Here is a 27,373-nt window from a genome sequence, read left to right on the forward strand (position 1 = left end):
TGCTGTCTGTGTTTGCAGCATTTAAAATCATGACATTCCTGAGCTCTGAGTGCTGACTCGGTGTTTGCTCTGCATTCCTTTCCAGTTGAAACGAGTCTCCTAAACTTAATTAAGATGCAGGAATCAGTGAGGCTACACCCTGTGGTCACATGTCTGTGTCTGTGGGAATTACACACACACACACACACACACACACACACACACACACACACGCACACACACGAGTGCGTGTGTGTGCGTGTGTGTGTGTTGACACATTTGAGTTATGTATACTGAACTCTTGTCGCTGTGGTTTTATGAACTTCTGCAACCAGAGACACACAAACCTGCGACCTGCTGCACGACTCCACGCAGCAGCAGGTCGCAGGTTTGTTTCCCTTCAGCTTCCCGGCCTCTGGATTTGCATGCAGTCTTACCTGTGTGTGTGTGTGTGTGTGTGTGTGTGTGTGTGTGTGTGTGAGATGGGTGTGGCATACCATTAAATGTGTGTGTCTGTGTACAGGAACAGCAGACTGTTTTTATTAGGGGCGGAGTGCATTTAAGCATTATCTCCACGCCAGCCCAAACACACACACACACACACACACACACACACACACACACACACACACACACGCACGCACATGAGCCGGCGGCGCTGAAGCTGCAGAGCGATCAGCTGCCACATGTTTCAGCTGTTAATCACTGGCAAGAGTCAGAGCTGCTCCTCTCTGGATTTTTCCGCTCCCTCAGGGCTGTAATTTAGTTTCTGTGCAGACGCCGCAGCTCGGCTCTCTGCGGGAGGGCGGGGCCTGTCGGCTTCACACCTTCATTATATTTCATCGGGGTACCTGACGTCACTGGTGCTGAGAAACTTCTGGAAATTTGCAGCATGCATCATCACCAAAATGAATGAAACTGTTGTCTTTGTTCAGCAGGTTCAGTCTGGGCTCAGCTGTGGATGCAGCGGATGCTGACTGAGATTTAAAACCTGCCAACATGTTTGTTAGCAAGCAAACTTCAGAAAATTCAGATTAATACTCTTAAACTTAGCTGGCTTATTGTTCTATCCACGTTTATTCAGAGAGTCGGAATAACATCAAGGACTAAACCTGGGATTCCCAAAGTGTAGGCCGGGGACCCCTGATGGGCTGAGAAGGTACTGCAGGTGACCGACAGTAATAACAGTTTGTTATGGCCTCAAAACATGAATGAAAACACAACAAGGAGTTGTTCATTTAAATAGAGTCCTGCAGCACTAACATGTATCTACAGTTAAATCCATTTTTCACTTTGTTTGAAAAAAACACACAATAGCTTTTATTTATAATACAGCGAGCCTTGCAGGTGGAAACATATATAAAAAAATAAGGATCACAAACTGAGCTCTGCAGATTTCAGAAACTGAATTGTTTGCAGAAAAACAAATTTTGGACGCTGGTTTATCTTCACGCTGTCAGTGCACGACACACGTGCAGCTCCATGTTTCTGCATGCGCGTCACAGATGATGTCATGTCAAGCTAACAATGCTAATGCTATAAAAGCAGCCTATCACGTAGCTGCTGTGGAGCAGAGCGACCAGCAGAAACTCAGACGACCACTTTCAGCGACTGTTTCTGGAGAGTCAGAGGGAACGGTTGGTGTTATGAATACCAACATATCTGTGGGCTCAGCGGGGGCCGGGAGGGGGGGCGGGAAGGCTAAAAATACACGTTTGGAGTAAACATGCGTCCATCCATCTCACCTCCATCAGGACTGAACCCACATCGAGGCTCAGAGACTTTTTCCTGTAACGTCGCCGTTCAAACCTGCAGTCTGTAATCAGGGTGTCTGAAAGCTCTGCTGTACCACAGCACAGCTCCAGTATCTTAAAACACATTTTTACTCATTGGCTTTCAACACCGCATGAGAGTTACCCATCTATCCACCCAGTCATCTGTTTCCACGTATTTGTTATTGATCTTATTTCTTACTGTGTAATTTTTTACTTTTTTAAATCTTTGTACAGCACTTCGGCCAACATTTTGTTGCTTTATGAATAAAGTTCCACAGCACAGCTCCACAGTATCACTCGAGCCTGTAAAGTTCAATCCCTGAACCTTCTGTAGTGATTCTTCCTCAGAAACTTTCTTTAAACCAGGAGAAAAGTTTGCTCTTTATGGTAAACTGAATATGGTGACCTCATGGAGGCGGGCTTTCCTTTACCATCAGAGGGATCATGTGATCATGTGTGGGCTACCAGGCTTTTTTTATACCAGTGAGCTCATCAAAGTCTCCCAGGCTGCTGCAGCTTTGTCCTCTTCTGATCCTGCAGCTCTGCTCAGTGAGGAGCGCCTGCAGATGCTGCGCTGAGAGCTGGTTTGTTGTGGTTCAGAGAAACCGCAGCAAACGGCCGTTTGAAAGGTTTTCCAGTAAAGGTCCTTCGTAGCTCTAAATGGAAGCGTTCTCTGAACTGGTTCTTGCTTTGCGTGATAACAAAGCTCCACCTGCAGCCTGTCTGTCTGCACTGAAACACAAATGTCACACAGAATAAGCTGCAAAGTGCACGTGAAGCTAACCGAGGGAACCTCGCAGGACTCGTTTGAAATTTCAAACATTGCTGCTGAAATTTGTCTTTTTTGTTTTTCTTTGGAAAACAATTTAAAACATTTTTTAATTTAAATCAAATTTCATCACTTAGAGTTTTAGAAGAATAGTTTTCAGAACAGTTGACCTTTCTGAGGTCGTGACCTTTAACATCCTCTTTTCCTGTCTTCTGTCCAGATCCTCTGACTCTGTGTCTCCATGGTGAAGTGGGCGGGGTTTGATGTCAGCCCCTCGTCTCGTCGACCCTCCCGCCATGCCCACCATGGTCTCTAGGTTGCCCAAGTTTGGTTCTCGGCCCAGATCTCAGACGGCTCCCGCCGCCACCGCCGCTGTCAGCACCAGCGCTGCTGCTGCTGCCAGCGCCGGCACCCGCCTCACCAACGGGTTCTACCACCACCCTGGACCATCAGGGGGCAACGGCGCCCTAACGGCGCCCCCGTCCTCGGCTAAACAGAATGGATTTATCCGAGTGCCGAGTTCGATTTCTGTGAAATTGAGAAAAGAAAATGGATTGATGGTGGACGGCGGCGGTGATGGGGAGAGGGCGTGGAGCCGGGGGAAGGGCGGGCGGAATCGCAGCAGCGTCCAGCAGTTTTACTCCCAGCGTGACGCCAAAAAAGCAGCCTCTGTGGAAAAGGGGCGTGGCTTTGGCCAGCCTGTGCCATCATCATCATCGCCGTCTCCACAGTCCAGCCCCAGCACGCTTCCTGCTTCCAAAATCAGATCCAACAAACTGAGTCCATCAGGGCCGACCAACGGCGCCAAACAGGCCCTGAACGGCGTTTCGGGGCCCAAACCGCGGCCCGGACCCAGCAGCTCTCTGAGACGGCCTCAGAGTTTCCTCTCTCGTGCCGGCGGTTCTGGTCCTGGATCTCGAGCTGGTTCCCCGTTCCAGAAGAAGACTTCAGCCAACCGCTCGTACTCCAGCGACAGCCTCGGCTCCGCTGTCTCCGTCCGGCTCACTGAAGACGATCGCTTTCGCTCACGGAGCCTCACCCAGGTCCGACGGCAGCCCTCCCCCACCCTCACTCCTTCCTTCGCCTCCTCCTCGTCCCTCCCTCAGTCCCCCTCCACCAGCAGGGCTCCACCTAAAGGCAGCCTGCTGAAACCACCTGTTAGCAGCCAGGCAGGTAGAGGCGGAGCCAGTGTTGGTTCTGCTGCTTCAGCGAGGTCGGGGGTCCCCTCCCTCCTGCCTCCGTCTGCCTTAAAGAAACCCCTCCTACCCAGCCTGGGCCCCACCTCCAGGCCCAGTGGCATCAGCTACAAGATGTCACGCCCAACACTCATCAAGCAGTCCCGCCCACTGCGAGCGACGACGGCCAATCAGTGTGTAGACGTCCAAGGACTGAGCAGACGGAAGGACTCTGTAGAGACGCCTTCGACGACAGAAAACAGCCCAGGTTCAGCTTTTAACTCTTTATTTTACCCACAGCTTTTTATTTTTGTGTGTTTGTAGTTTCTCTCTAACAGCTGCTCGTCCTCCTCCAGAAAACACTCCAGAGGTTCCGGACGCAGAGGAGCTGCCGGCAGAGCCTGCATCCCAGGGAGAGGTGTCGATTTTAGGGGAGACGCTGGAGGACATGTCCCTGTCTTCCACCTCCTCTCTGGATAGAAACGACACCAGTCAGGAGTACATGGACGACTTTGACAACCTCGGTGAGATCAGATTTCTTATTTCATACAGATGTCAGTAAATTAGAATAATATCCGACTTCACAGCGACGCTGGTCTGCTGTTTGCAGGAAACGGAGGCGTCGGCATCCTGCTGCTCTCCTCCAAAAATGAGGAAGACGACTCCGGGCTCGACCAATCGTGCGCCAGGTTTGATGACGACAAGGTGGTCGCTAATTGTGTCACCAAGGCGACCGGGCTGTGTTTTCTGGATGATGGTATCGACTGGAGCAGCGTGAGACTCACAGGTGAGTTTTATGAGGAGCAGGAGGGAGGAGAAAAAGTGTCGAGACGACTGCTTAAAAAAAATGCTTGTGTTCAGGTGAACGAGGAGACCATCAGCTGACCCGAATCTCCCGCCGGAGACGGTCCAGTCAGCCGGACTACCACGAGCAGGTACCGCCATTAAACCCAAACAAAGAACTTTCTATCCACCAATCAGAAGGAACTATCAGTGCTGACTGATGACAGCTCACCACCTCACTGCCCACAGCAGCAGCTCTCTTTATAAAACCACAGTCTGCGAACCTATCGGCTAATGCTGTGGCTTAGCCTGTGCTAGCGGCCATATTTCTTGTAGTTTTGGGCCAACACTTCCTGTTACATTTGCCAGATTTTGTTTTTTAATTAGAGAAATCAATAAAAGCCAGTAGGCTGCTTCATTTGTATGAAAAAATAGAGTCTAACAGCACAAACAGTCCAGTTCAGGGACTCCAGTTAGCTGAGGTGAAGCTAGCAGACAGCTAGCAGCTACAGCCGCCTGTGTCACCATCCACCTGTCAGTCAAAGAGGCCACACCCCTAATAATGCAGACTTTAAGCCTTAATACAGTTTAACCAGGTGAGTTGTGAAAACGGTTGATATGAAGAGTTTCTGTATGAGGCCGTCAGCATGTTTGTTTCTGCTGTAGAGCTTTAACACTGAGTCAGCCTCTAGTGGACATTAGAGGAACTGCAGGCTTTGATATCAGCACAGGAGGATGCTGCTTGGCCTCACCCTGCCTTCAGCCTCACCTCATAGACCTACTTCAGATATTTAGCCTCTTAAATTGTCACAGTTTCCTCCATTTGTCAAACCTTAAACCCATTTCCAGAAACATGACATAATCTTTGAGTCATACTTTGACCTGACTCACAGCTCAGCTGCAGCAGGTGAAAGCAGCCCCACACGTGGACAGTTAACAGGCAGGGTGTAGACGTGGTTTCTGTCCCTGAAAGCCGGGCGAGGCAGGACGCTGTTGGGAAAGACAGAGGAGGACGTCTGTCCTGCTCTTATCTGCAGTCATGAACGTTTAATAAAAGCTGAAAAACTCCACGTGGCCTGAATCAAACATGTCCGTCCCCTCTGCAGGGCGGCTCGTCCCTGGACCTGTCCCCCTCCGACAGCTGTGGGTCCGGGGGCACCTACATGTGGGACGAGGAGGGTCTGGAGCCCCTGGGGGGCGTCGCCACAACCGCGTCCATTCACACCAGCAGCAACACCACCCACCACATCGGGAGCTTCGACTCCGACCTCAACAGCATCGTAAGGACAAACCTGCACCTCACACACATTTGCCCCCAACCTTCCTCCAGGCTGGTTTGTAGTTTGGATGATTTCGTGGCAGCGCAGCAGAGAAATGACAAAGAGGAGCGTTTAACATTCAGGAGGCGTCTGCTGTGCTGCTCCACTTCATTCAGAAAGCAGCGGCTGAGGTTTGCTTCCACAGAGACGGTACAATGGAGACGCTTCATCGTGATGGAGTCACGTGTCAGATTAGCACAAAGTTTTTTAAAGTCTGAGCTCGAGGCCTCAGTGGAGCTCAAAAAACAGCTTCACTCAGACTGATCTTATGTTTTGATTTCATTGATTTGAAATGTCCAAAGTTTAGTCAGAGTTCATGTTTAACCCACAGTTTCATTTATCAAACTGAAAATCAGACATTTTTAATCTCACGATGAACGCTCGTGTCACGTTTCAGCTCTGCAGGAAGTCCTCTGGCTCCCTCTTGTGTCCACTCTGTGAATTACACTCACGGCAGATCAGATGTCCTGTTCTTCTTCTTGTTCTGCACTTTCTTCATTTCTCTTCTAAATTTCTCTTTACTTCTTCATTACATCATGTTGTTGTTGTTCCTTTTATTCTTTGTACTCCTCTTTAGTCTCGTCCTCACTCCACCTTTCTTCTTTTTCTGATTCTTCTTCTACAGTTGAAGGGATGTTAAAGGTTCCCTCACTGTTTATACTCCCTTAAATCCAGCTGCGGTTTCTGTATTTGTGGTCAGGAGTTTATTTTTTACTCCTTAGTGATACGTTCAGTGTTCAGCATCTCTCTCTCTTGACCTTCCTCATGCATCCTTTCTATTTTTGAACAATTTCAGACATTTTTTCAGTAAAGTTTGTCTCCAGCTTCCAGTGCCCACTGAAACTTTACAGACACTGATGTTCATGAGATGAGAGAAGCTGGAAGCTCCCATTTTTCTCACGGTTTTCCAGTTTTAAGAGCATCTCTGCTAAAGTCCGACTGGTTTATCGGTATTATGGACTGTAATGGTTACACATGTATGTGTCGGTGTCAGCTTGTACAACAGCCAATAAATGAAACCTTATAACGTGGATAAAAACACCGTTCGACCATGTTATCAGTGCGGATGTTGCATAATTTGTCCACCAGAGGGCACTCTGCAACCTCCCTGATGAAAACACAACAACCAGCTGAAATGAAATAAATAAATAAACTGGCACAGGAAACAGGAAATCAGTTTAAACATCCTGTACCTGTGCGGCTTAAACGCCACCCGTCATTCTGCTTCGTTAGCATCAGAGTGTTTACTGTGAGCTACAGCTGCCATAAACGACTAATGTTTCTGTCTTCTTATCAGACATGAAGTGAGCATCTGGGTGGTGTTACACAAAGCTAAAGGCTAACAGTCAAAGGGATTCAGATGTGTTAAACTGCTTCGAGCCGTGGCTTCATGTACGCTGTGAGGCAGGATGTCCGCTCTGTCCTGTTGAGTAAAGTTAATCTCCATCCTGAATGATGCTGAGAGGCTGTTAATGAGCTCCCCGTCTCAATGTGCCCTCTGCGTTAATGAGCTGTGGGCCTAACGAGTGATTGATCGCAATGAGCTGAGGGTCTTAATGATGTGAGGACATTAACGAGCTCTGGACTGATGGCTCAAGCCTTTCTCGTCTTTAAGCTTTAACCTGATTGTCTTCTGTTTGTTGGTGGATGTGAAACTGAAATTATCATTAGAAATGTTTGACCCGACCACCAGGGGTCAGTGTTGTCTCAAGGGAAAGCTTTGCTCTGTGTTTGTTTTAACAGACGGGTCAGGACAACGACGAGGTTTCTGTGTTTTCATCAGTTCAGCGACCCGAGCGAGGACAGAAAAAGAGGAGGAGTAACGATGATCAGAGGGGGGCGTGGCACGAGGAGAGTTTAAGAAATGTTATGAAACAAAACTAAAATTTTTAACTCTCCAAAAGTTGATTCTGTTCATCTGGACGTAGCGTTTTGTGGGAGAAACGTTTCATCACTCATCCAGGTGACGTCTTCAGTCTCAGCTGACTGCAGGTTTCAATCTTATAAACAGTACATTTGCATAATGACTGAAACCAGCCCACTGAAGGAGCAATGGGCTGGGAGGGCAGTTCCTTCATCTTAATTATGCAAATTCTCATGACCATTGATCAACAACCACTGATCAATGTCCATGTTAAAATTTTTAACCACTTTTTATTCCACAATAAAAGCCATAAACAGAATTGGCAGATAAGAAGTTGCTTCCTGTTTAGGCTGGATTACGAGAGCAAGCAGAGAGCTCAGCAACGCGTTTCAGTTTTATGTTTTTATTACAACATGCTGACGTCGGCCTTTTGATGTCACTGTGATGTCAGAGGGCATCTTCTTCATGTTCTTCCTGTTTCCTCCTGTAGAGGGCGGTGCTCGTTATTCCGTCTTTAGGTTGAACCTTCTCATGATTTATTGATTATAAAATCAGTACATACTATAATGTTGTGTTGTGTTCTCCTGCCATGGACTCGGTTAGCGTTTAAATGATTGTTTCATGTGTAATGACGTTACTTTAGCTTCTGTGCTCACAGCTCTATGAAATATCCTGAAGTCTAAATCAGTGATTTAGTTTCTTGCTGATACGTGTTTTTGTGAATGATGTGGGCAGAAGAATGAGAGAGAAGGAAAAGAAGGGAAGGAGGGAAGGAGGGCAAGAGGAGGGAGGGAGGTAGGAAGGTAAAGTGACAGGATGGAAGTAGGAGAGGAAGAGGTGAAGATGACAAAGAGGAGGAAAGAGATGAGGGAGCAGGAGGAGATTAGGAGGCGGTGCGTTGATGTGGATGACTGCTCTCAGCCACCAGGGTGTGTGTGTGTGTGTGTGTGTGTGTGCGCGTGTGTGTGTGTGTGTGTGTTATTTTCCTCTCGGGTCACTCAGGTGTGACTGAGCTTTTCGAGGCAGAAAAACAAACCGTAGGTAAACTCTGACTCTTCGTCCTCGTCTTCGTTTTCTTCAAGGATGAATTTTGATGTTTGCTTGTGAAAAACTTTAACTCTGTTAAGACATTAGTGTTGGCGAGTGTTCACCTCTGACACAGTTTGAAGCCGTTTGACTAAAAACGAGTCCTGTAACTTTTGCTGTGGTTATCGCTGCAGATCATCTTCATGGGCGTGATGGTGGCTGGAGGAGCCTCTGTGTCGTAGCTGCAGGCTGACTGCATGTGGCTCATCGGGAATGCTGAGCACATGCAGGCAGATGCTTCTGCATGAAGCAGCCTTCGAACTGTTGCGCAGACAGAAGAACTCAGAGCTGATCAGCAAGCACAAAAGACCTTCTGCTGACGACGAGGGGACGGTCTGTGCCTTTTGTCAGCCTTCGTGCTGGAGCTGCTTCGTTAAATTGCTGTTGGCTTTTTTCTTTGGTCTTTGTGTTTCTTCGAGGTCGGCGGTCTGTGCAGCACGGCTCTTTGTCTGATCACCTTGTGCAAAACTAGAATCAAATAGAGAATTATTCAATAAATGTTCTTTTTCCTCTAACACACAAATATCGAGATACTATCAAGTTTTCCGACCGCTGTCCCGGATGATAGAATGATCATCTGCTGCTGTTTTCTGATGACGCTCGTTTATTTTTTCAGAATAACTTTAAAAACACGGTCAGCATGTGTCCTACTGTAAATGAACGGAGCTCAAAGCTGATCCTTAACCTGTAGCCTGCAGATGTCCTGTTGACATGTTACACAATACAAGGTAAAACCTACTGTTCAGGTTTAACTGATAGATATGATTGATTAGTTACAGATATTTATCCTCAGAGCTCTGACAGCAGTCAGACAGAGAACGTTTCTTTGTTTTAAAGTGATGCACCGTTTCTTGAAGCTAACAGTTTTGTTTACCCAGACTTCCTCATGGCTCTGCTAATAAAAGTTTTTATTAAATCCATTTTAAAGCTGCATGAAACTCTTTAGTTTTGGAGCTGCGTGGATTTGTGAGTGGTCGTGTTGTTGTCGTTAACCAGCTGCAGTAACAGGTGACCCAATGATGTGCAAGCCGCTCGCTCAGTGAGTCGTGCTTGTATCAGATTTTATCAGCTGATGTTCACACTAACAGCAAAATCTGCTGAGTTTGGGTTTGAGGAAAGGAAATCGGGGAAGCAGGGTCCAGATTTCCAAAAACGTGTTTTCTTTATTTACAAGATAAGAAAACGGAGACGTCTCGGTGTTCTGTCTTTATCTCCTTTTAATGTTTCTTTTCCAAAATAAAGGACAGGAAGCTGTAACTGTTCAGTCGGGATAGGTTTGGACCTAAACAACACTTCACTGAGTGGATCCGTACGCTCATCTTTCCTGTGTGGTGCTCCGTGGAAAGGAGCATTTGTATTTCCAGCTCTGGATGCTCTCGTTCGCTGTCTGCACGCTGACGTTAGAAGTTCCTGAAACATTTTCTGCTCATTGAGTTTAGCTCGGTGTGTTTTCTTGGAGTCGGCTTATTAAAGACCGCGTGTCTCTGTCGTACGCTGTCTTTCAGGACATCCTGAACAACCTGGACTCGTGCGATCTGGCTGATGATGATCTCATGCTGGATGCAGACTTCCCAGAGGATGGCTCGCTGCACAGCGGTACGTCTGAACATGTGCAGATATCACTGATACCTGTAAAGTGAAATGATGGATCCCAGTAAGGACGTAAAGTTAAATTTTATTCATACAGCGCCAAATCACATCAAAAGTCACCTCAAGGAGCTTTATATTGTAAGGTAGACCCTACAATAATACATCCAGAGAAAAACCCAACAATCATACAACCCCCTATGAGCAAGCACTTTGGCGACAGTGGGAAGGAAAAACTCCCTTTTAACAGGAAGAAACCTCCAGCAGAACCAGGCTCAGGGAGGGGCGGGGCCATCTGCTGTGATTGGTTGGGGTGAGAGAAGGAAGACAGGATAAAGACATGCTGTGGAGGAGAGACAGAGATTAATAACAGGTATGATTCAGTGCAGAGAGGTCTGTTAACACATAGTGAGTGAAGAAGAAACACCCAGTGCATCATGGGAATCCCCCGGCAGCCTACGTCTATTGCAGCATAACTAAGGGAGGATTCAGGGTCACCTGGTCCAGCCCTAACTATATGCTTTAGCAAAAAGGAAAGTTTGAAGCCTAATCTTAAAAGCAGAGATAGTTTCTGTCTCCCGAATCCAAACTGGAAGCTGGTTCCACAGAAGAGGGGCCTGAAAACTGAAGGCTCTGCCTCCCATTCTACTTTTAAATACTCTAGGAACAACAAGTAGGCCTGCAGTGTGAGAGCGAAGTGCTCTGATAGGGTGATATGGTACTACAAGGTCATTAAGATAAGATGGGGCCTGATTATTTAAGACCTTGTATGTGAGGAGCAGGAGTTTGAATTCTGGATTTAACAGGAAGCCAAAACAGGAGAAATCTGCTCTCTCCTTCTAGTCCCTGTCAGGACTCTTGCTGCAGCATTTTGGATTAACTGAAGGCTTTTCAGGGAGTTTTTAGGACTTCCTGATAATAATGAATTACAGTCGTCCAGCCTGGAAGTAATAAATGCATGAACTAGTTTTTCAGCGTCACTCTGAGACAGGATATTTCTAACTTTAGAGATGTTGCACAAATGGAAGAAAGAAGTCTTACATATTTGTTTAATATGTGCGTTGAAGGACATGTCCTGGTCAAAAATGACTCCAAGGTTCCTCACAGTGTTACTGGAGGCCAAGGTAATGCCATCCAGAGTATGAATCTGGTTAGATACCATATTTCTAAGATTTTCAGGGCCGAGTACAATAACCTCAGTTTGATCTGAATTAAGAAGCAGAAAGTTAGCGGCCATCCAGGTCTTTATGTCTTTAAGACATTCCTGCAGTTTAACTAATTGGTGTGTGTTATCTGGCTTCATGGACAGATAGAGCTGGGTGTCATCTGCATAGCAGTGTAAATGTATGCTATGTCTTCTAATGATGCTGCCTAAGGGAAGCATGTATAATGTAAACAGAATTGGTCCTAGCACTGAACCCTGTGGAACTCCATAATTAACCTCAGTGTGTGAAGAGGACTCTCCATTTACATGCACAAACTGGAGTCTATTAGATAGATATGATACAAACCACTGTAGCACAGTACCTGTAATACCTACAGCATGTTCTAATCGCTCTAATAGGATATTATGGTCGACAGTATCGAACGCTGCACTGAGGTCTAGCAGGACAAGCACAGAGATGAGTCCACTGTCAGAGGCCATAAGAAGATCATTTGTAACCTTCACTAAAGCTGTTTCTGTGCTGTGATGAGCTCTGAAACCTGACTGAAACTCTTCAAATAAACCATTCCTCTGCAGATGATCTGTTAGCTGTTTGACAACTACTCTTTCAAGGATTTTTGATATGAAAGGAAGGTTGGAGATTGGCCTATAATTAGCTAAGACTGCTGGGTCTAGAGATGCTTTTTAAGTAAAGGTTTAACATAGCCGATTATTAGAGATAGGTTGATCCTATTTAAGATCGAAGCATTAGTATAGCTAATAATAATAATAATAATAATAATAATAATAATAGCTGCTCTGCTCTGTGTTGGTACAGGGCATTGAAGATGATAACAGTGGGTGGATTATATTCTTAAACTTAGTTACAGCGCTTTCAGAAAGACATCTACTGTGATAAAATCTACTCTCCACTGCTGTGTAATCAATTATTGTAAATGTAAATGTTATCAGGAAATGATCAGACAGGAGAGGGTTTTCAGGAAACACTGTTAAATGTTCAGTTTCTATGCCATATGTTAAAACAAGATCTAGAGTGTGATTAAAGTGGTGGGTGGGTTCTTTTACATTTTGACAGAAGCCAATTGAGTCTAATAACAGACTAAATGCCATGTTGAGGCTGTCATTTTTAGCATCTACATGGATGTTAAAATCACCCACAATAATTATTTTATCTGAGCTCAGAACTAAATCAGATAAAAAGTCTGAGAAATCAGACAGAAACTCTGTGTAAGGCCCAGGTGGACGATAGATGATAACAAGTAAGACTGGTTTCTGAGTTTCACAGCTGGGGTGGACGAGGCTCAGCATCAGGCTTTCAAATTAATTAAAAGTCTGTCTGGGTCTTTGGTTGATTAATAGGCTGGTGTGAAAAATTGCTGCCACACCTCCCCCTCGGCCTGCGGGGCTGTGGTTTAGCCAAAAGATGCTAACAGCAAGACAACAAAATTCAGCTGAGACTGCAAAGTGAACTCAGATGTGTAGTTTAGACTTTAGATGTTTTATTCTGCAGCATAAAATTCACCAGTTTAACTGACTGAAGGTTTTCTCAGAGACCAGTTTGCTAACAGCTGCTGGACACTTGGGATCATCATGCTGGGGGCGGGGCTTAGTGCTGGCGTCATTTAAAAAGTATTGTAAAGGGAACCAGAGTGATGCAAGCTTTCAGGATGCCCTACAAAAACAATCATCCTCTGTTTGGAGTTAAATCCTTACTGGTTGTCATGGTGATCTGCACGTCGCGTCAGTGCGAGCAGCAGGATCTGTGCAGGGCTCAAAAGCTTCACCGGTGACCACAGCGCCGCGTCTCCGGTCAGTGTTGACTCTTGTTTGATTTTTCGGCTGCAGACGGAGACGGGCTGTCCCACATGGCTCAGTGGAGGAAGAGGCAGCTCTGCTGGGGGACGCAGGACGTCCACAACGACAACGAAGGGTGAGCGGAGCTCGTTTGTCTATCAGCTCAATTTATTTGATTTTATGTAAGGGTTTTTTTGTGTCTGCGTACCTCATTGTTTTTGATATTTGTAAATTCTGATTATTTTAGTCTTTTCTTTTAATTTCTCATCATTTAAACACAACTTTTAGTGGATTTAATAGTTGTTTTAAATGGAAATGATGCCCTGGGCACAAAAGATTTAACCCATAGAAGTACTGAGATTATCAGTATCAGCCTGATTACGTTGTTATTGTTGGTGAGAGAAAAGGACCGGCGAGTACCGACTGTCCACGCCGAGGGCTCGGGGTCAGAGCGGGTCATTTAGAGGTCGAGATCGATGTTGACTGTGAGGAAAATGTCACAGATTGAACAAATGGATTATCGCTTACAGCCGTTTGTGTGTCTAATAAATCGTCTCATTAGAAAACTGAGAAGCTCGGCCTGCTCGGTGCACACCTGGAGCAAGCTAAAGTGTGCTGCAGAGAGATGCTCTACACCAGGCCGCGGGCCACTTCTGGCACCGTCATCTCATTGGAGGCCACTTTAGTGTCCAAGTAGTACAAAAAAACACCCATTAATATTTCCTAAAATGTAGTGTTTTGTTTTTTATTTAATTCCAAATATTGTGTAACAAGACAAAATTGCAAACATGAACACAATTTTTTTTTCTCACTCTTAACTATCTGAAGCTTTTCAGTTTCATTTGTCATTTGCAAGCTAGCACAAGGTCAACATTGCAATGAAATGTATTTTAGGAGCAGACTGTCGCTCAGCAGTGTAGTACAGTAGTTTCACTGAACTACCAAATAAACAGCTCTTTCTGGTCAGACACGTGGCAGCACTTTTGCTACAATTATGTTTGTATTTAACAAAATAAAAATGCAGGTATAAGCGTACACCTGAGTTTTCGACTGCAAGTGAAAATTGTTTTCTTTCCAAATAAATCTGTCGCTGAACTAACACAGCCCTCAGCATGTTTGCACTCTCTTGTTACCTCGGCCAGGTCCGCGGCTCCGAACCGCGGTAAGTAAACTCTGGCTAATACTTTGGGTTCGTGTCGGGCTCGTAGCCGGGAACTAGCTTTACTGTCTGGGTCAGCTTTGCTAGCGAGAGACAGAAAGAGGCGTTGAAAGGCTGCTCCAGCAGAACTTTGTTTCGGAGGAAAACACGAACACAGCGTAGAGTCGAGTCTTAACAGCTTACTTACAGCTGGGCTCGTCAGGCTCTCTGTTTGGCTGCAGTGCTTATTATTATATTTACATGCTTCCAGCTCCCGTTTCTGCTCGGTGACAGCTCGTACTTCTCAACGTTCCTTTTTCTCCCTCCCTCACGCTCACACACACAGCGGGCGGGGCGGTCCCACATGTTCTCCCTGCAGCACGGACTACACCGCCCATGAGGCTACAGTCTTAAAGGGCCATGCCTGTAGCACTCTGCTGTCGTATTAAATCATTTTTCGTGGAATAGTTTTTAAAAAATATTTCTTCACATCTATATGCGGGCCGCAAGTAGAGGTGACGTGGGCCGCAAATGGCCCGCGGGCCGCGAGTTTGAGACCCCTGCTCTACACTGTTCATACAGCCATGATGGGACAAACTGTGTCTGCTGTAATGTTCTGACGATCATCACTAAGCCTCGTGCATCGTTTGTCTTTCTCTTCTAGCCTCAGCGATTTTCAGAGCTACAAGCTCACCGAGGATCCTGGGAATAAGAGGACGGACTCAAACAGGGACGGCGAGCTCGTCCTGGACCTCTGTCCTCCTACGAGGTGATTCAGCACATCCTCAGTTTCTGTCCTCAAACCTCAAAGTTCCCATCTGTAGCTTCAGCAGCATGTTTTCTTAGTTATCTGATGATGAACCTGGCCTCATTTAGCATGTCCTGAGGCGGGGCCTGAGCTAGCCCTGAAACGTGATTGGCTCTCTCGTGTATCCTCTGCCTAAAATGAAATGTGTGAAAAAGTGTTTTTTGCATGTGTAAACTTCTGAGGTGCGTTCAGAGTTCAGCATAGGCTCTGATATTTGTGGGCAGACGTGTGTGACCTCTGACCTCCCCCCTCCCCTTAGCTCCACCTCCCCGTCTCCTGGTACTCCCAGTCTGGGTCTGGATGTGGAGGAGCTGGCTGAAGACTGCTCCGCTGTCAGGTGTCAGCTGGAGTACCTGCAGAGGTTACTGCTGCAGGTGAGCTGTGGGCTGGTGTACTGGTCCAGCTTTCATCTGTAACATCGGCTTGTTTACTGTTTGTTGTTGTTGCTGCGTTTGTGATCAGGAGGACGACGGCGATGACGACACTCTGACCACAGACACTCTGAGTCCCGAGGCCAACGACTCTTCGCGTAGCTCCGACTCACAGGTCGGCGCTTTTCAGGCTTTTCTTCTCTTCTTCTATCGTCTCTTCTGTTTTCCTGCATTTCCCAGAATGCCTCTGCTCAGCCGCCACCTGTGTGTGTGTGTGTGCGTGTGTGTGTGTGTGTGTGTGCGTGTGTGTGTGTGTGTGTGTGTGTGTGTGTGTGTGTGTGCGTGCATGTGTGTGTGTGTGCGTGCGTGCAGGTCCAGGCTCTCCTGCAGGAGGTGCTTCAGCTCAGAGAGGAGCTGCGGAGCCGTGACCGAACCATCGCACAGCTCACCCAGCAGCTGGTGGGTGTCCCGCCCTCTTCCTGCCTGAGCCAATCCAAACTCGTTATTTCCATCAGTGGTTAGCGGCTGAGAACTGTCCCGACCAAAGGGTTTACATTTTATTCACTTTCATTTCATTTATCCTTTTAAAAACAATAATAATAATAATTAATATTATGATAATAAAATTTGTTTTAATTAAGTTAAAATGACATTAAATGTCGTCTGTTTTGGCAAATTAATGAAAATTAAAAATATATTTGATGCGAGAGGCTCTGACTGCAACTGTACTAAAGCGTCTTAATAAACATCCATGAGCCTACGCGCCTGTCACACCACTGAGTGCTCAGCATTAAAGAGCAGCTGGAGACTTTGTTTCAGTTTATTAATCATAATGTATCAAACAAATGCTTTTAGGTTTAAGTCTTTCTGAGCTCTGATGTTTCTGTTCGTCAGGTCTGAGCGATTAACTGAATTTTTCTTGTTATGAAATCATCAAACTTTGACATGATCGATGAATCTGTGTTGATCAGTGTGACTGATGTGGGACGATCGAAGATGTCCAAGTATTCATAAGGTGTGTGTGTGTGTGTGTGTGTGTGTGTGTGTGTGTGTGTCTGTAGACTGTTCCCATGGTGACCACCAGGTGTCGCTGCCATGAGATGACAGCAAAGACGGATCAGCAAACGCAGACGAGTGTGATGGAGAGAGAGAGCGCGGGCTGGACGCTGTGGAGAGAGCGCACGGTGAGTGTGCACACACACAGACACAGACACACACAGATACACACACACACAGAGACACAGACACACAGAGACACACACAGAGACACAGACACACACAGAGACACAGACACACAGAGACACACACACACAGAGACACACACAGACACACACAGAGACACACAGAGACACACAGACACACACACACAGACACACACAGACACACACACACAGACACACACACAGAGACACACACACAGAGACACACACACACACACACACACACAGACACACACACAGACAGAGACACAGACACACACACAGACACACACACAGAGACACACACACACAGACACACACACAGACACACACACAGAGACACACACACAGACACACACACAGACACACACAGCCTGTGTTTGTCTGAGAGCTGATAAGTTTAAACAAAGACAGAAACATTACAAACAGCTGTTCGGTCACATCCAGCTGTTCGGTCACATCCAGCTGTTCGGTCACATCCAGCTGTTCGGTCACATCCAGCTGTCACAGAGCTCTGAGCGTCTCTGCTCGTGTGACCCGGGCTCAGACAGGAAAAGGTTGAAGGGATTAAAAAACTTTTCGTGGTGCAGGTGAAGGTTTTTGTGTTTCTTGGCTCTGATTGGTCATCTTCAGAGATCCCGCTTCCTGTAAAACGTTTGTTATGGAGGCTTCTCCTCTCCTCTCTCACCTCTGTCTCTCTGCTCTGTGACATGCAGACATGTGATGAACTGTTGTCCTTCCAGTCCTGCTTTTGTCCGTCTCGCTCCGTCTTCTTGTCTTAATGTTGTAAATCAGCTTCCGTCCCTCCTCTCTCCGTCTCCTCTCCGTCTCCTCAGGCTTTTCCTCCTGTTCCTTTCCTCTCTCCGCCCTGGCAGTATCAGCGCTCCAGGCCTTACAGGGGGAGGCCCAGGCCCAGCATCCCCTCCCACCTCGCGAGAAAACGTGAGTCACACCTCACCTCAACCCGCTGCTCCTCTTCCTCCCCATCATCATCCCCTTCTCTCGCTCCTCGGACTGAGATGTTTTTGTGTTTTGGTCCATTTTTCTGTCGACGCTTCAAACACCTCTGTAGAAAAGTGTGTTTATGTTTCAATGACGTGAAAAGAGTCTGCAGAGTGAGCTCAGTCAGAAGTGCTGCTCAAAGGGGGTCATATGATTGTTGGCTTTTCTCTGTATGTATGATTGTAGGGTCTACCTTACAATATAAAGCGCCTTGAGGCGACTGTTGTTGTGATTTAGCGCTGTGTAAATAAAACTGAATTGAACTGAATATAAATGCATTGCACAGAATGACAGCGTGCAGAGGAAGCAAGTGAAAGGTTTCAGAGTTGTGACTGAATACCACAGAACAAGCGATTGGTGAGTGAGTTGTCCGAGTCAGGAGTTGCAGTCTGAAATATGGCCGTCATTAGGACCCTGCACAGGAACGAGCCGAGAGGTCGGAGAGCAGGAAAAGCCAAGGAACGCCGCCCCCCCAGCGTGCGTGACAACCTGTAAAAACTTTAGCCAGACAAAATCTGCAGTGGTGACAGAAAAGCTCAGACTGAAATCTCAGACTTTAAACTGAGAATAGAGACAAAGTTGAAGCCAGCAGGTTTGATTCTACGTTTCTCTTCAGTTTATTTCACTTTTAACTGCAGAACGAATCAAATTTAGTCAGTAGACGGTTTGTGCTGTGAGGCGTTCAGGGATCCAGGATTTTTCAGCTCTTACAGCTGCAGCACTGCTGAATGAAAGAAGGATGCAGATCTGCACACGCTAACCTCCAAAGCTGTTTAAAGCTCCAGCGTTCAGAGTTAACCAAAGAGGTGAAAGGTCAGAGGTCGAGGCAGGAAGTTTTAATGGACGCGTGGAGACTCGGTGGCACAAAATGACTCGAATATGATTCTGAGAATTAGTCTGAGCTGAGATAAGACGCCACTGAATCCAGACGCTCAAATTAGAAGTTTCTGGTTTAAGTTATTCATGAGGACGAACGTCAGTGGAGCCACCTCAGAGCGGAGCAGAGTTCAGGCAGAAGTTTAATCAGCCGACTTCACCCCAGCATCGTGTTTACCTCCTGCATCCCTCAGCCTCCCTCAGCCTCGCTCTGGTTTGTTTCACTCCTTCCTGATGAGTTTGTTCTTCCTCGTTTGTCACCTTCAGCCGCTCCGTGTGTCTCCCCAGAAATCTGTCACTGACTGTTTGTCATTTCTCTCCTAACTCTGCTCCTCTTCTTCTCTGTTTTTTCTCCTCTGCGCCTTCGTCCAGGAGTGGAAAATCTAGTGCTTTACTTCAGTGACACAGCGTGGTACGGTAGCAACTTTTTAATCTTCCTCACTTCATCCTCCTCCTTCTTCTTCTCTTCTTCCGTCACATAAAACGAGCTGTTCTGTTTGTACTCAGATGTGTCGATGCTTAAAGGTTTGATGCGTGTCTTTAGCAGGGAGGTGATGCTTGTTTTGATCGCAGTACAACACACGTAAAACTGTTTGGTATTATTGTGTAATAATGTAACAGGCGTCAGTGAAGCTCATTCGTTGATAAACTCTCAAACACAAACTTAATAACGTAGCTGTGCTCAGACCTACACTGGAGAAACCAAACAGCGCTTCATAAACGCACAACGCAGAAGACCCGCCTCGACAGGACAAGACTCAGCTGTACACCTGCATCTAAAGGTCAAAGGTCACTCTTTGAGGACACCAATGTTCACATGTTGGACAGAGAAGACAGATGGTTTGAAAAAGGAGTGAAAGAAGACATCTGTGTCCACTGTGAACAGCCATCTTTGAACAGAGGGCGGGGCTTATGACACCAACTGTTTGCCACCTGTGATCCAGTCTGAGATCCTTCCCAGACACCTTAACGCCCACTCACATCCTGGGTTGACAGTGGGTTCACCTGAAACCCACACCCTACACACCGTGGCTCATGTGATGAGTCACATGGTTAATAGTGGGTCAACGGACACTCCCACTAGAGTTTAAATTCCTGGGACTCTCCAGCATTTGGTCTTAGAGATGAAGTCCAGTCGTGTTTCTTTCCCAGCTCGTTGGACGTCGATGTGTTTCCATGTGTGGATAAATTCCATCACTGTGACGTGAACCATCAGTAAAAACTGTCACATGAAAGAAACCTCTCGGATTATTACGGTAAAGTCAGAATCGTCGTTTCCTCTGTGGTTGCTGTGAAAACAGAGTTATGGGCTGAACGTTCGTCTCTGTTAACGAGTCACTTCCTGTAGTTATGGGAATTGCTGCCTCTGACTCCTCTAAGCTCTGCAGAAAGCTAACAGCTGACTAAACACAGACCCGTCCCAGCTCAGAGTCCGTGGGTCAGATTTAAGGTGGTCTGGCTTTGTTGGGATGCAGCGGGAACAAGTTTTGATCTTATCATCGGCACTGAAGCACGACCAGGTGGATAACGATTATAAGGGGCACTGTCGAGTTTCAGAAACTCAAAGGATTGATTTTAAGTGTGCCGTATTTTCCAAACAACGCGGTAATAGCGACGGCCCGCTAGCATGCGCTACCAAAAATAGTGCTTTGTTGTGTATCTGACGGACGAAAGCTAAACCAGTTCCACACCACTGAAGTTGCAGCATTTTTACAAACCAGTTCTGGTTCATCCGGTTCATTCAACGATCCGCTCTCGCCCTTCTCATTCTGCGCCGCCGCCATGTGCGTATGAAAACAAAGCATGCGTGTTTTATCCATATTCTATCGCAATATTTCATTTTCTTCTCGTTGCCCGACATTATACCGGTGATACCGTGAACGGTAGTACTATATTTACATTGATGATGATGAGAGCGTTGGAAAGTCTGCCTCACAGCGGCGCTGTGCACAGAGTCTTTTACCTGAATTATTCATAAACCTTTATTCTGTGGATAAAAATAAGAGTGTCTCATAAATGCAGTACTATACAGATGAAGTAAACAGATACACGATGGTGCCCCTCACTGAGGAGGTTTGCTCTCTGGCCACAGTGACGGTGACGTCCAGCCGTGCCCGAGTTCATCGTTCTTTACCAGCTGTGACCAGTAGCGGTTTTTGATACGGGCATCGTGGTGGGGGGCGGCATCACGGGCATCGGCAAAAAAAAAATAAAAAATTGCTCGTACTCATGCTGCCCCGACGCCAGCCAGCGCATACTGGGAATGGTACAGGCACCGATCGGTTTTCTATCGCCCATCTGGCTGGGCCCGGGGCGCCAAACAGGCTAGGACCGCCACTGGCTGTGACGAGCTGTGAGTCAGCTTTCTGCAGCATCTCTTTATTCACGTCAGTGATAGCAAACATGTTCTCAGTTTAGAGGTGAGGCTTGATGCTGAATAATGTTGTTACTGTGAGGGAAGCACGTGGCCGCGCGGCCTAAAGCGCGGCGAGCCTTCGGGCCGTGCAGATGATCCAGCAGCTGGCCGCTCCGGCCTTTCTGTGGCTCTCAAGCTGAAGTCACAAGCTCTTCAGCGGTCTCGCCTTACCTACCTCGCTCCTCCATAAGCACATCAGCTGTTTGATTTCAGGCCTCCAGAAAAGCTCGTGATGCTCAGTTGAGTTGAGGGCGAGCTCGGAGGGACGGTTCTGGTTTTAGCATCAGCACAACGTGAGAGGGAGGCTTCGCTCTGACGCCAGAGTAACTGGCTGTAAATGACTCGTCGGTCTGTAATCTGTCCAACGTGTCTCGCGAAGGAGATCAAGTCATTTCCTTGTGACAGTGTGCAAAGTGACTTTGATGCGTCTTTATTTATCCCAGTAAAAAGTGTCATTGAAGGCCAAGAGGGCAAATCTAACAGCTCAGATCTATAAGGATATTTGAGAGTGATTATAATGCACACTGATGTAGAATCAGTGATACTTATAAACTGATGGATCAGGAGTGTTCGGAGGTCACTCACAGTCTGACCAACACCAGCATGTGATGGAGGCTCTGTGGGCTCAGGAACACAGGTGTGTGGGTCCTGACGGTGCGATGTGAAGAGAACCGTCTCCTTCCAAAGAACAAAGTTATAAAATCAGAAGTTTTCATGCATTTTAAAGAGTAATTTAGCTGCTGCTGCTTCTTTAATTTGATCAACACGTTTGTGATGATATTTTATTTACGTTTTATTTTCTTGTCTAGTAGTACAGTCACCCTGACTTTTATTTTGAAAGTTCAGTCACTTGTAACCATGTGATCCATGGTTTGCCTGCCCGCTATACAGTGCTTTCGGTTCGGTATGCATATCTGTCGAACAATACAATTTTTTTTATTTATTTATCAACTTTTCTTCTGACGATGCTGTCTGTGTTGAGAGCTCAGTGGATCTGCGTTCGACTACTCCGCCTAGGCTGCACTGTCGAGCGCAGATCCACTGAGCGCAGCGCAAGCTAGCAAGACAGAAGCTAAGCTCCTTGCAACATGGCAAATTGAACCTCCCCCACCCTCATTCAGATCTGGCGTTTGGAAATATTTTGGTCTTCATGTGACGTATGACCCTGAAGGTAAGCGCGTCATGGACAAAAGTAAAACAGTATGTCGGATGTGCCACGCAATGCTCAATGGGCACGGGGCGATCCGCGGTAGCTCGTTAACGAGATTTGCCGTGTTGTGGCGTTAACGTCATTTCAGATGAACGCTGACAGCACTAGTGGGAACACAACGAACATGACTGCACATTTACTCCGACATCATCCTCGTGCAAAGACAAGTGGAAGCAGACAAAAACAACAAGCACGCATGCTACAAACTTTACCCGAGTCATTTAGACAGCCGTTAGCACAGGATTCTCCTTATGGGGACCTGATATGTTTAATATGCTGCTGAGAATATAGCCCAGAAGAAGCGTATAGTATAGCTTTTATTTTGGAAAGAGACATTTCTCTGTAATAAACTCTCTTTTCCAAAGATGAGTGATTTCTCCATCAGATAGATTTATTTTTTTTATTACTTTGTTGTTTCAGCAACATTAAATTTAAAAACTGTACTTTTGAGTTAAAATATATATTTATAATTTTAATAAATGACAAATTAAAAAAGCATAAACATTTTTTTGTATCGAAAAACTGTTCACATATATATATATATATATATACGTGTGTGTGTATATGATGTATGACATGGCCCAGCCCTAGTCATGAACAAATCCCTGAGGCACTCGTCCCTGACGCTCCGGCTCACACCTCTCAGATAAACTCAGTTCTTCAGTTTTGGTTCCTCTGCCTCTGTCAATTCGTGTGAACGCTTTCTTAATTTCACAGAAGAAACAGGGAATTCATTAAAAATCCAAAATGAAGATAAGCTTAAGTGAAAGCAACTTTTTGATATCAGTTTTGGTTTTAATGAATTTTATTTGTTCAGGCAGAGAAGAAGAAGACAAACAGGAGGGGGACCGAGCTCCTAATAAATGAGACGAGCTGAGATTTAAGATTGATTATAAAAGGAATCGATGGGATGAAGTAACGTGGCTCGCATCCAGTGATGATAAAACAGTCGATCAGTATTCGTGTGTAACGTTTCTAAGTGACTGTCTGCACGCTTTTACCCATGATTCACTGCTGCCTGCAGGACAGGTCACACCTTCTCCTTCACAGTGGAGCGAGTGCGCGGAGTCCAGAGGCCCATCAGGAGGCGGCGCCGAGCTAAAATTATCTTTGTAAATGACTCTTAAATTTTGGATTAGATGAGGTGCGCTACACTCCGGCTCTTGCAGCTGTCAAACCGCTCGAGATGACGCCATTGCTCATTTCCTCAACACGAACCGAGCCGCCGCCGTGTCCCGACAGCACTGAGGATTCTGGGAGTTTGGTGTGTTAGAGGGGCGTCGCTCTCTGATCAGCTTCAAACCTCAGTGACCTGATGTTTTTAGTCTTTGTGAGTTTCCTCATGTATTGAACTTCCAGCTTGATTAAAATCCGTCCCACACATGAGCAGAGACGGACGCCACCGCCACACATCACACTGACGCTCTGACTGAAGATCACGTGTAGTGTTTTATCTAAATAACGTCTCAGCTCCCTTCGTTCTCTGCTCACCTCCTTTAGTGTGAGGATGTAGTTTTTCTGTGTCTCCCAGAGTGGAAATTTTCAGCCTCTAAATCTATAAAAAGCTTCATTGATTTGGGTGAACTGGCCCTTTGAACAGCCCAGAGGGACACATGTGGCCATTTCCATGTTTGTGACTTTCCTCCTTTGGACTGAACAGAGTGAAGCTGCTAAAGTTTGGCCATCGTAACAAACTGTCATTTCTGGTCATTGATTGGTTGGTGAGCGACGTCAGTTCAGATTTGATGAGTTTCCAGTTTTCTTATTTTCATTGTATGAATCATTTTAGTTTTACTTTAGTTTGAATCTTTTTTAAATGATCAAACTAATTCTAAAACCAAAGATATTTACTGTTTGAAGAATCATTTCATATAGTTTTCATTTTTATTTTAACCAACCAGCTGATTTTTTTCCATCTGGTTTTAGTTTAGATTTGAACCACGATCAGTATGAAGACAGTGCAGTGAGGTCAGCTGACCCCGCTGCTAACAGCGACGATCGGATCAAAGAAAATAAAAAAGAATGAACGAGTGCTGCTGTCAACAAACCTGCTCATCAAAGGTTCGTGCTCAGCAGACAGCACAGGTGGGGGCGGAGACTGAGACAATGAAACAGCAGGAAGAGCTCCTCCTCCTTGGTGAGGACGCCGTGTCCACCTGGCGGCAGACCCTGGACCTGCTGAAGAGTTTCTGCTGTGATCGCTGAAACGCATAAAAAACATAGTTATCGAGTATAAAACTGTACGGAGCAAAGCTGCTACCACCGAATATGCACTCATTATTGTTCTGATTTTAATATTTGAGCTTCGCAGTGATGTTATGATGGATTATTCATCTAACGAGCCTCTGGGGGCCAATAAGACGACAGCTAAGACGAATGTGGGTGGATGTGGACGCAGTTTGGATCAGCACTTTATATGCCAGGAAAGTGTGTGTGTGTGTGTGTGTGTGTGTGTGTGTGTGTGTGTGCGCGCGCGGTAACACCATGGGGACGTCCTGTGAGTCGGCGTCAGAGAAGTAGAATAAAAGCAGTGGGGCAGTGGAGTGTTTCCCTCCCAAGGTGAATCCTTCTGGAGGAGAGCTGCGTGTGGTGGAGGACGCCCTCCACCTCCCTCCTCTGCTTGTTCATCTCTGTCCTCCTCCTCTTCAGTCTTTCTGTCCTTTTTCCTCATATCTTTCTTCCTTCTCTCGCTGCCTTTAATCCACCCATCCTGCCTTACATTATTCATGAGGTGAATACACTTGAGCAACGTCCCAGAGAGGCTGCAGTACCACTGCCCACCACCAGATGTCAGTGTTTACCAGCAGGTCTTTCTGTTCTGTTGAGAGCAGTAAAAACGTTTTCTTTACATTCAGCATAGGCACTCAGTGTGGCCCCCTGCTGGACCCTGCTGGAGTTTAACAACACAAACAAAAGGTTTCACTTTTGCTTCCTGTCAGCAAAATTATTAAAAACTGCCCGAATACGTCAAGAAGTGTGGACCGATCAGCTGAATTCAAACCCTCAAGCAACACAATATCTAATCTGCACAGAGCTACGAGAGCGCGTTGGATTACTCAGCTGAGCTGTGAGGAATCAGAGACCAACTTATGATTTCTAAGACGTCTGCCATTTTTGTTTTATGTGCCACTGATTTTTGGAAGTTACTGAACCTTTTCTGTTCTCCTTTAAGTGTTTTTTATCTTTAGCAGTCACCAGTGGGAGCTAAGAGCCACAAACAAAGCACAGATATCATGAATTCACACACTGGGATCCAAAGCATCAATACTCAAAATGTTTTTCCAATTTGAGTATTGTCAGGTTCTCTTATCTTGGTATTTAATAATTATTCGTTTGTTCGTTCAGTCGAAAGTTTGTTGTCTTTAATTTAAATTAAATTAATTAAAAATTTAATTAAAAATTGTGTCCGAATATGGCTTTATGATGAGTTTTAGAGATTTCCAGCCCTGGAAATTTCTAAAACTCATCAAGCAATGATGTGTAGCTCAGACAGATTGGAGGGGTGAGTTCGTGAAGGATGCTGTGGGGCTGTCGTGGTTCATGTGCTGGATTGGTAAACTGTGGTGGCGGCTTTTAACCAAGCAGCTCAGAGAGCGTTTCCAGGCTTTGATGGTATCCCACTCCTCAGCCTCCCTGGGAAGCTCCATGTTGGTGGGAACCTTGGATTTGTGGGAAAATAAGTTGTTTTCATCCTGGTGGTGCTGCTGGATCAGCTCTAGACCCTCTGAAAGATATTTGAGGGTCCACAGGAGTCTGCATGTGTTTTGTGGACTTTGAGACCGGGGTTGTTTTTGAGGGGTCGTGGCCTATTGTTACAACCAATTGGGTTCTGGGGGTGTTTGGACTCAGACATTTAAATGGCAACGATTTGAAACGATCAGCCCAACAGCAGCCAGTTTCTGGTTTGCTGGTCTCAGGATCGCCTCTCTGCTTTTGCTGGATGATGCGGTCCTTCTGGCTTCATCGGTCTGTAGCTTCCAGCTGTAATTGCAGTTACCACCTCCACGTCTGAGCTCATAGTTCTTAGCCAGAAAAGGGTACACTCCAAAATCCTGCCCCAGGAGGAGTTTGAGTATCTCAGGAACTTGTTTGGCGCTGGTGGGAAGAAAAAGGCAGAAGCAGCAGAAATGTGCCTCCTCTCTAGGGTCTCTGGGCAGGTCTGTTATTTAAGAGAAGGTGTGAGCAGGATGCCTCCTGGATGCTTCCTAGGTGACGTCTATCGGGCATTTCTGATTGGAAGGAGAAAAAGGAAATGCTGGAGGTTATGTTTCTGGACTGGCTCGGGAATACCGCAGTGTCTCCCCCAGAAGAGCTGCAGGTGGTGAATGGGGAGGAGAGACTGAGCATCTCTGCTTAGACTGCTGTCCCTGTGACCCAGACCTGGATGGATGGGTTGCTTGATTGATCCTTGGAAGTGTTTCAAAGCCGAGGTATCCTGATGGCAAAAGAGCCGTCAGCTTTAGATGAAGGATCTACCAGCGCCACACCGAGCTAACATCTGTAGATCCAGATGAACTTCATAAGTAATGACAAGTCAGTTGTAACGTGTAATAGGGTAAAATGAGGAGCCAGGATCGGGGTGTTGAATGCCAGCAGGTAAAGATATGACCATGAATATGTAAATGAGGTGCGTCTGCTCTCAGACGTCTGAAACGTTGAGACTTTTGCAAAGTGAGTGAGATACTTATGTTCAGTGGAGAGAAAGCTGACATCACCTGTACCTGAGTGAGGAAGTGAAGCTCGGTGCTGCTCTGCACACTTTAATCCTGCAGCCAGCTCACATGTGCACGCTGTTAATCTGATTTATCAGAGGGAAGGTGAAGAAACAGCGGTGAGATCCATCATGTGCTACAATCTCAGCTTATTGATCCTGGCAAACTTGTGTGAAGTCATAACTAATCTGCTGTTTTATCCGTCTCTGTGCTGCTGCTGCTTTTCCCACCTGCTCAAGTTCTCTCACATAAATATGGCGTCTGCTTTCTGCACGCCTCCACCGCTCAGTTATCGAAGGCGCTCTCGTAGCTCTGTGCAGATCAGATGCGTTACACGAGGATTTG

The 27,373-nt window shown here is 46.3% G+C and overlaps 1 protein-coding gene across 3 annotated transcripts in view; it reads left to right on the forward strand.

Annotated features, from left to right (window-relative positions):
• LOC146381006 (serine-rich coiled-coil domain-containing protein 2-like) overlaps positions 1 to 27,373 on the forward strand; it is a 49,228-nt gene that overhangs the window by 14,343 nt on the left and 7,512 nt on the right. The window contains exons 2-15 of one of the 3 annotated variants that reach the window (XM_084936973.1): positions 2,744 to 3,966; positions 4,055 to 4,222; positions 4,309 to 4,485; positions 4,560 to 4,633; positions 5,588 to 5,761; positions 10,256 to 10,346; positions 13,348 to 13,432; positions 15,099 to 15,203; positions 15,502 to 15,616; positions 15,705 to 15,788; positions 15,986 to 16,072; positions 16,675 to 16,797; positions 17,649 to 17,754; positions 19,063 to 19,102. In XM_084936973.1, the coding sequence (XP_084793099.1) occupies positions 2,787 to 3,966; positions 4,055 to 4,222; positions 4,309 to 4,485; positions 4,560 to 4,633; positions 5,588 to 5,761; positions 10,256 to 10,346; positions 13,348 to 13,432; positions 15,099 to 15,203; positions 15,502 to 15,616; positions 15,705 to 15,788; positions 15,986 to 16,072; positions 16,675 to 16,797; positions 17,649 to 17,754; positions 19,063 to 19,102 (2,609 nt within the window). In that variant the 5' untranslated portion in view covers positions 2,744 to 2,786. The remainder of the gene's footprint in view (positions 1 to 2,743; positions 3,967 to 4,054; positions 4,223 to 4,308; positions 4,486 to 4,559; positions 4,634 to 5,587; positions 5,762 to 10,255; positions 10,347 to 13,347; positions 13,433 to 15,098; positions 15,204 to 15,501; positions 15,617 to 15,704; positions 15,789 to 15,985; positions 16,073 to 16,674; positions 16,798 to 17,648; positions 17,755 to 19,062; positions 19,103 to 27,373) is intronic. The other 2 variants (XM_084936975.1, XM_084936972.1) reach the window with 2 other exon arrangements.

This window comes from Perissodus microlepis, chromosome 8, assembly GCF_051167445.1.
Source record: "Perissodus microlepis isolate ML-2025 ecotype Zambia chromosome 8, ASM5116744v1, whole genome shotgun sequence".
In the NCBI taxonomy this organism is placed as follows: Eukaryota; Metazoa; Chordata; class Actinopteri; order Cichliformes; family Cichlidae; genus Perissodus; species Perissodus microlepis.